Source organism: Rhea americana, unplaced genomic scaffold, assembly GCF_003343005.1.
Source record: "Rhea americana isolate MKP2758 unplaced genomic scaffold, rheAme1 scaffold_6, whole genome shotgun sequence".
NCBI classification, from domain to species: Eukaryota; Metazoa; Chordata; class Aves; order Rheiformes; family Rheidae; genus Rhea; species Rhea americana.
Window position 1 is genome coordinate 9,039,923 of NW_028186756.1, and position 9,890 is coordinate 9,049,812.

Consider the following 9,890-nt stretch of genomic DNA (forward strand, 5'->3'; position numbering starts at 1 on the left):
ATTAGTTCTGTGTATGAATGACGTGAACTTAATGCATAATTTCTTAATAGTTCCCAAAGATGAGACTTTCTTTGTAGCTAAGAATTAAATTCCAGAGAAACTAACAATACTGAAAAACAGGTATATTTTGTCTTAAAAAAAAAAAAAGGAAAGAAAAAAGAAAGAAGAAAGAAAGAAAAGAAATTTAGCAGTATTTGCTGCTCTTTATAGGTGTGTTGCTGAAAGTGCCAAGGACTGAACTGTCAAAACAGCTTAAGCTGTTAGAGTTCCCAAATATAGGTAAAAGATTTAAGCATCAGTACTAGTTTCCTTAGCACTTTGTGTTAAAATGAAAGAAGGCATAAAATAACTAAGTACAAAATGTGGCATAAATTTGATTTTGACATGTACTGTGTCTTTCTGGAATTTGATAGGCGAAGGAAGGGGACCTCACAGTTATCAACAGCCTTCTGGATGATCCCAACTTAACATCAAAGAAGTTTAAAGATTGGAAACTAAAGAACTATGAGTTTTTCTTGGACATTTGTGAGTACAGTGCTGCTCTGAAATCACAAAATGGAGCCTCTGAACTTGCAACCTCAGCACCAATGCTGACACATACACATTCATTCATTGAAACTCACGTGTGATAGGACTAGTGTCATGAATAACTGCTGGGTGCCATGAAAAATCCAGTAAGAGAAACACTGTAATATTTATAAATAATGTACTCAGCAGTATTGTAAATAAGTTGGATAAGAGAATAGTGCCACAGGATGCCTACTACATTGCATGATAAGACAGTAATATTCTTTCTGAATTTTTTGTTTTTATGATCAACCTATGTTGGTATCAAGCTCTGCATTAGAAAGAAGCAGTGCAGAAGTGTAATTGAAAATTAATTCCAGTATATTTAAAGTACTGTACTAAAGCTAAGTTTATAGTATGAGCTCCTACAATCATTTTATATATTTAGATATATATATATAAAAACATATCTATGTATATAAAATGTAACATAGTAGTGGACATTTGCTTTTAAAATGCCCTAAAATTCACATTTTCACACATCTTTCTTGAGAAAAATATAAAATGAAAACATAATGCATTGGCCACTCTTAGAGATGAACGTTTATTTTTGCAACATTTCCAGATAGTGATCATCTTTGCAAAGAAAGGACAGAGTTATCAAAATGTAAACTCCATCCCTATAGTGTGCCTTAAAATGTACACTGTACATCTAGCAAATAGATCCCAGTCTGGCCCTATGGGCATACTGTACATGCCATTTAGATACTGTGTTTGTAAAATAATGTGCCTGCCTTTAACGTGAATGACTATAAGCAAGGAGGTATGGCACAGAAGAAGTTAAGATATGAGTAGAACAATGTTGGTTGTTCGCTAATGCTGCAACTTAAACTGATTTTAATATAATCTGAAGTATTTCATGGTGGAAAAAAACCATCTGCGCTAAATATGGTAGCTACTGCAGGTTTTCATAGTTTATTCACTGTGAATTCAAGTGACACAAGCCTGTGAGTCACAAAATTAAAAAAGGTTCTCATGCTTCAAAGCTGAGAATTAAGTAAAAGAAAAAAAAAACCCTGAACTTATCAAATAAATTCTGTGATAGACTGATATCTAGAGCTGAGTAAATTATTCAGAATTATATAATGTATGGCAATAATTTTTAACTGTATGTAGCCCATTAGTGAGTGGGTGTAAGTTACTCAGTACAGCATTTGAAAACCAATCTGTGTTGATTAGCTTTGAGAAGACACACAAGTCACATAGTGTATTTCTCTTCCTTACCTGGATGAGAATGATTTCTAAGAATCAGGTTTTGAAGTACATACTTGTATTCTTGAAAAAAATCAGTCATTCTCAATATTACTGAACATAAATTTCAAACACTTATTTCCAATTTATACTAACCACATACACTTGCTAGAATATTTCTAGAAAGCAGAACAAGAAGAATGTGGATACAGTTGAAGTCATTCACTTACAAATTAACACAGATATTCACTGAAACATTTACACAACATTAATCTTGCTGTCTTTCCTATGTCAAGAATTATAAAATTTATAAAAATCAATATAATGAGGGAAAAAAAATATGTCTCAAAGAGGTACTAGTATCAGGGAAGAGATTTAATTATTCATAAAGCCAGAACTGAATGAACAAACCCTGTTTCTTTAGTACAGTCTGCACAAAGCAGCTGAAGAAACACAACTCAGATTTGGTTTATATTCCCATTTGCGCTGGCATTTATTTGAACCCCAGTGGATGTAGTGATTAAACAACCAATAATCTGAAATAATTCTAAGATATTATTAATAGAGAAGTATTAGTGGCAGTTGTTTTGAGTTTTTTGCATTCACAAGCACTTGACTCATAGCATCATTGCAACAAATTCATAACAACATTTGCACAGGACATGCAAGATGAAGGCATATTTGGCCTGCTACAGCAATATTGAAGTGAACAACAAAACTCTAGTGACTTCAGAAGAGCAGGATCCTGTTGTACATGGTTTACTTGTAATTAAGCATGCACTTGAGCCTCTCTATAAGTACCTGAAGTGACAAAATACAGAAAATAGAGAACAACAGTTTTCATCAAAATCACAGTTGCAGTATTCATGCAAAAAGTAACAACTCAATCTAAATCTCACTTGCACACCATCTCAGCATTTTAGTGCACAACTGAACAACAGAAGTGGTAACAGAGAACTCTTTCCTTCCTAACTGTTGTTCATACCAGATCTCTAAAATTTATATATATTTCACTATTTTAATACTACCCTTCATATAATGTGCAAAAATATTATGTAGTGAAGCAAGCAATAGGGTAAATTATATAACCTATTTAGAAACTAAAGTGCAAGTGCAAGCAGTGCTAATGGTCGCAGATTAAGTTAAATGGATTGAATTTTTTGTATTCATAAAGTAATTTAAACATGCATTTTGTTTCAAATCTGTAACATGGTGTATGCTTTCATAATAAGCAGATTTTAAAATAGCTTTCAAAAACTATTGTATTATAACTGAAAGGCAGAAATGACAATTGACCACAAAATACATTCAGTGAAGTCATTCATAAACAATGAATCCAATTGTTTCTCTTCTGTAACAGTAGGTAGAGAGATACAGCTTAAAATTACAGAGAAAAAAACATAATTAGGAACACACATTTCTCAAAAATAATACAAATACAGTTAATAAAACAGTAAAAAAAGAGTGAATCTCAATTTTCATTTCTCATTGTTCACTAAAATTAAAAAAAGAAGGTATTTTTGAAAAATTGAGATGAGACAACGCAAAATCCTTCCTAAGACTGAAAGACCATAATGGCTTTCGGTCAGATCATGAGTCTTTATTCTGTTCTTGAAGAGTAGTTCTCATCAAATATGTGAGATTTATTATGAATATTCAAGATGAATCATCTAAGATAGTCACAAGGTGAATTGAGATACTTTAGCCAAATTTCCTGTAATGAAGTTAAGATTAAGTGGGATAGATATTTAAACGACTTGTCCAATATTGCTCAGACCTTAAAGGAAGCAAAATTGTATTTTTAAAGTAAGTAACACAAGATTTTGCTTCACAAATGTGAGTCAGCATATTGGAAAAAAAGTCATTTCACAAGAATTTTGAGGTGCTTCTTAACATGCATATACTCAACTCCACATTACAGGCCTTCCACCCTCACCATCAGTTTCTTCTTACTGTAGCTAGATACTAATAATGAAACTATACTATAGAAATTAATATGCAAAGTCAAAGTAGCACATACTATTTGGAGTTCTGTGATCTTTGAAATAACCAGAATACCAAATCTGATATACATACTGTATTTAAAATTTGTGCAACAGATCCTGCTTGCATACTATATTAAAAAAAAAAAGGTCAAATTCTCATGGACCAAAAGGTGCTCTGATACACTGTACAGTGCATCTGAAATTATTCTGGTGGTTATGGTCACACATTTTTGGGTGAGAAAATAATTTTATTTGCTGCTGAGTTCATCAAAGGAAATAAACAGCACCAACATTATTAGCGTAATAGATTACATGCCTGAACTGTTAGGTGAAAGATGGTTCTTAATATATGCAACTATAAAGAGAGAGTGTTTGGATGAGTTTTATTTGTTCAGATGTTATGAAAGTTACCTAACTTGGCATCTTTATTCAGAATTCCTGCTAGGTAGATTTTTAACCGCAGAAAAATCAATCATTAATCATTCAATCAGTAGACGTCCCCTGTACGTAGTCTTTTGTTACTGGCTTCTTTTATATATATATATATATATATGTATGTGTGTATATATGTATATATATATATAAAATATAATTTATTTCATGCTTCCCCTAACTACTGATTCCCCTCCCTTTTCTACTACTGTCCTTCTGTGTTCTTTGAATTCAGTTCTTTGGTCTTTGAGAACTGTCTGTCTTAGCACTTCATGAGAGATCTTAAGATTTTTTTGTTTTCGTGTATCTTAAAATATTTCTGAACTTAGTCTAATTAATAGGAACAAGAAGTAATCAAAGAGAGAAGAAGTTCTTACAAAATTCTATAATAGAAATAAGGTCGTAAAAATACTGGGTCCATACTCTGCAACTGCGCATGTAGGGTTACATTTGCCCTCACAGTAATCAAAGCAGGTTGTTTCACTGCATTGGCAAAAACAATGCTACTGTGTCGTGAACTTCTGATACAGTCCTACTTTCTCAAACGGATCGTGAACACTTCTTGAACTGCATTATGCTTTAGTACTATAAAGAAAGACTGATCATTTGCTAATGAAGGATCTCTGGAGGATGAGATGTGATTCCTTTTCCAAGCAGGGAATTCTGAATGTGATCAGATCTGGACTACTGTATTTTCAGCTAGAAATGTGGTGCAGATATGAAAATGAAATTACACAAATACCAAAGTGATGCATGGAATTGCTAGCTGTACATGGCAGATTAGCTTTATTCTTACTGTCCTCAGCAATTACAGCTTTTTAGACCAAAATAAGGTTCTTTGATTCAAAGTTTTGTGAATGATGATAAAGGTAACTTTGAAGAGGTTACTTTACAGAGGCTCTGGGAATTGTTCAGTCTCACTAAAATTTGTAGAGTGTTACTGTTGACKTTTAGAAGATTTCACTTGGACTGTTAATAGGATAGACACCAAACTTCTGACAGAAAAATGAAGACTTTGGTATTGCTTAACTTAATATAAATCTGAGGAGAATAAAGAAAATTATTTTCTCTCTTCTCTCTTAAGTAATATAAAACAGACTTAAGCCCCCACACACATTATTGCGCCTACTCTGCATCATGTAGTCTCACCTGTCTTCCAAAGTAATAAAAACATACTTCTCCACTAAAAAATAGTGGTACTTATAACCAAGAGTATGTATCTGGGGGCTGTTCAATCCTGGTAAATCTTGGCTGATGGCCTCTTGAGGTTGGAYAGCTCTGCCAGACTGAGCTATTTTCTGATGCTGCCACAGTGGTTTGGACAAACTCTTCATGTGATTGGGGCCAATGACTTTTAAAAGTAGGTCATTTAAAACAGACTTTGGTTTTGACAGGATGCTGGACTAAGACAGGATGTAGCACAACTGATCAACAAAACTTAAGCCCCAGGCATTGATCAACTTCCTGTCAGCTACACCCAAAGAACTATAATATGAATGATGTTTAACATACAGTTTTAATTACAGTCTAAACACCAATCTAGTAGCTTAAGTAAATCTTACCTCTCCATAGAGACTCAAGCTAGTATTTGTGGAGCTAGTCCTGGAAAAAATCCTCAAGAAGGAGAGCATAGCTCCTTTTGTGTAATTGGGGCTCTGCCCTGAAAACACTGTCCCAAGTTCCAGTAGTGTCATGTTGAAGAAATATGTGGTAAGTTTGTCTCATGAGGGATAATTTATTTCAGCTTAGTTTTCAAAATAGGGAAGTTGGGCATTTATAGGGAAAACAGAATGGCATATAGTAATGCCTCAGTTTTGAAGTGTACATTTGTAGCAATTTTTCCACATACCACATGCCTTAGACCATTGAGCTTACAATCTCCTTAGAGATAAGCTCTATTCCGTATTGCCAAATGATGTTTATTTACCTATAGTACAAAAAATGGGTAATAACAGGAAAGATTTAAAGAGCAATATTAGCTAATTCATCCATTCAAAGAACATAAAGTTCTTTTCCTTGTAGAATATTTTCCTCATTAAAGGTAAGGTTGAGAGTAGCAATTTTCAGGCACGCTATTTCCCCCCTGTGCTTTTATCCCACATGAATTACCACTGTGTGACTGTGGCTCTCATTGGCTGTTAACTTGATTTGTATCTAAAAATCAAACCTGAGCCAAACTATCAGGTGATAATTGGAAAATACATTGTTACTTAAAATCAAGTCTTATTTTGTCAGTTGATTTTAAAAACTACGTCCTTAACTCCCGTAGTATATGAACATAGAACTTTAATCAGTTCCATCCATTAATGTGCAGGCAACCAATTCTCTGTTCTTGATAAAACTAATAGATGAATAAGCATTTTTTATTGAAGCTTACTTTCTACATGTTACAGTTTATACCATACTTCCATATTTAGAAGAGGATTAAAATAAATATTAAGATTTTATCAGTTTTTAAGATAGCTGACATACTACTGTGACCTAGACTTAATAGAAGTATTAAAAACTTTTTAAAAGCTACTGCCGGTCGTTATCTTCAGGAAAAAAAAACTGTATTCATTCTTAATGCAGGCCGGTCTTGAGGAAACAAAGAAACTTGTTTGCATTTATTCAAATACATACAAGCACTAGATGTGACAATTATGGACTGTGCTGAATGCATTAATGCCACTGTATGAACAGTATTTGAAAGAAAGCAATGTTGTATAAATGATAAAATATATGGACAATTATATTGTTTGACCAGAAATGCCCACTAACTTCTGTCCTCACATTTCTAGAATATTTCTCATTCTCAGGCATTGGTGAGGGTGTTAATATGGATCTTTTTACTAACTGTAAATGCATCTGTCTGAATGCTGCAGATTAAATAAGGTTACCACATTATACATACTAGCTCTATTGCATTTTTTTTCACTAGCAACCACAAAACAGGTATGTCTTGTTCACTGGCCAAAATAACAGTGAGACCCTGTTACCAGTTAAGACTTCTGTTTTACTGAAGAAACAAGGATTTCAACTTAAGAATCTAAAAAACAGGTTAGGATACAAGAGAAGTGCACTAGTATTAATAAACTTTTTACTTTTGACACATACTGTATTACAAAGAAAATGTCCTTGTAAGATCATTAATTGCTGGGCCATAGGTGACTTCTGTCTAGTTTACTGAAGTAGCTAATAAAACTTGTATAGAGAGCCTTTTTTAGATAATGCTTACATGTATGAAAATGTATGACACCCTTGTACTATGGCTTGCACTTTACTTGCATTAAACTGTGAAGTAGGCTGTAGTAATGTCTTTGTATATTCAGGGGTTGAAATACCAAAGCACTAGTGTCATACTGCTGGTGTTCAACCTGTGCTGTTAATGAGATCTGAACGTGCTCACAATGTGTATTTTGAAAACCCCACTATCTTAAAATCTTTAGTAAATAATGCTATGGGGTCTCCATGGTCTTTGTTTCTTTGTAAATATTCTTACTATTCTTACTATTTCTGTAGCAATAGGAGGATAAAAACCAAACTTTCACTAGGACTGTTTTCAATAACAAAAAAATCTATAGCGCCTTGTATGAAAATCATGGAGACTCCATGACTCGTGGGCATTTTTTGTTTACAAGCAGTATGTATATATGTATTAGAGGCAGAACTGTTATTTATCACAAAGTTTTGTTGTGGTTAATTCTTTCTAAAATACATTTTCTGTCATTAAGAAAAATAAATATTTTAGTAAGAGCCATCTTGAAAAGAAGTTTGAAGCCTCAAAACTTCAAATATTATTAAATCTTCCATGTTTCAGCCTTGTTTATCTAATCAGCTGTGAGATGAACTGAGAGGTAATAGTAAACTGTCTATGCCAGGGAAAATGTCTGAGTTATATCATAGTTAATGAATATTCCGAAACTTTTATATAATTACCATCTTGATTTAAGCCCTTTCGTGAGCAGGTACTACACAGATACTGTAGTAAAGTTCCTCAGCTGATTTATGCTACAGAGATAGAAAATTAACTGATGTAGACTAATACAGGTAAAACTAGGTTTCAACCCCTGGATAATACAGTATTTCTTCAGTTTCACAAAGGTATTTTTAATTTTATACTTGTCTATGTTGAGAGATGATCCAATAGTTTATATAGGCAGTGAATGTTAGGTTTCTTTTTTCCTCTTTTCAGATGAGTTCTGTGTCAATTACTGTAACTGGCTGCGTTTTTTCTATCACAGATTAACTTGTTAACTTTTTGTGTGTCTACAATGAAAATTTATGAATGGAAAACTTCACTGTGTGTTGCTCACTGGGCATATACCTCATGGTACATTGCACAGACGTGTAAGTTGTAAGTTGCACTGCAACATTAAAAAAGGAACATATTGCTCTTTTTTCAAAGATATTAACTTATTTAAGAGATATAGTCTGTACATTATTAAAAGAACATTTATTCTTCCTAAATTCAGACAAAGCTTTTCTTTTGAGGAAAAATGTTGTAAACTTCAGTTGTAAATTTGGACTTCAATAAACTGAATTATCTGCACTTAAATTTTATGCTTCTGTCTTTTTTTTTTTTTCTTTTGTCATTGTATTCTCTAATAACTATAATTAAGAAGATTAAATTCAGGCTTCTGTCCTCAATTTGGAATAGGCACATATAAAGCTATAACCATCTGATGCAACCAGTGCTCTGAATTGTATTGACTGTATCTTCCCTTTTTTCTTTTATCTTTTTTTAACAACTGAAACTTTGACTAGTTAACATAAATAACCCTTCAAATAATTCCTCTAGCTGTTTTCTTGGTCAAAGTAAATACAGTTTATATGAGGTTTTTTCTCCCTTTCATGTTTTAAAATGTGGGTATTTAAAATGTAATCTTAAATTCTTGCACGGATGTTAGGGAGAGAACATCACCTATAAGAAGAAAACGTACAATTATGAGAGATGTCAATTCACTGTACCAAAGGCTGCTACAAGAATCTTGGTGCATCTCTAAAGGCAGTATTAAGAGGTCATACTGCCTAGGGCCCTGTAAACTGTACTTCTGAATGACATGCACTTAGGAAGCGCGTAATTAAAGATAACTTAGCAGTGATTTAGAAGCTATCAGAACTGCTGTTATACCTTGTTCCCCAAGAATTGTTTTTATTTAGTGAAATGCATTCTTAGTGCTGGAATGTTGGTTTTAGTCCTGTTAAGACACCTTGAATGTTAAGGTAAGCAGAGAATCTGCTGCTTGGAGGAATGCAAGCAAAGACATTTTGTAGTGTTTGGAAAGAAGTCCGGAAAAGGTTACCAAGTGGCTCCTTGTATCTTCATGTGGTTGTGAGGAGCACAGAATTGAGGTCATGCTTCTGTGGACTGACACGGGCTTATTAATAGGTCAATTACTTGCATTGTAACTAACGCATCAGTGAGCCTTTTGCTTTGTTTTTCAGAGATGAATGGGGACACAGTGCTGGAGGTAGTGTTTCCTTCTGGGCCTAACAGTTGCAAGAAAGCTGGAAAGTGTTAAATTGGCTGCAAAAGGTAACGTTATCTATAAACCTCTAGGGAGAAAGCGCAGAACGTGCAGCGCGTTCCGGCGCGATGAACGCGACCCTTCCTGCGCTGCTGCGCGGCAGCCTCAGCGCGCCGGTCACGGCGCCAGGCTGCCGTTACACCGCCGCCGCGGGGAGGGGCGGCCTCGACCCCCACCCCCCGGTGCGGCCCCGCCTCCGGGCCCC

General features: G+C 34.3%; 1 protein-coding gene across 2 annotated transcripts in view; it reads left to right on the plus strand.

Annotated features, from left to right (window-relative positions):
- LOC146587415 (connector enhancer of kinase suppressor of ras 2-like) overlaps positions 1-634 on the plus strand; it is a 206,421-nt gene extending 205,787 nt beyond the window's left edge. For both annotated transcript variants that reach the window (XM_085319811.1, XM_085319812.1), the window contains one exon: positions 414-634. In XM_085319811.1, coding sequence (XP_085175937.1) covers positions 414-629 — 216 coding nt within the window. In that variant the 3' untranslated portion in view covers positions 630-634. The remainder of the gene's footprint in view (positions 1-413) is intronic.
- The last annotated feature ends 9,256 nt before the right edge of the window (positions 635-9,890 follow it).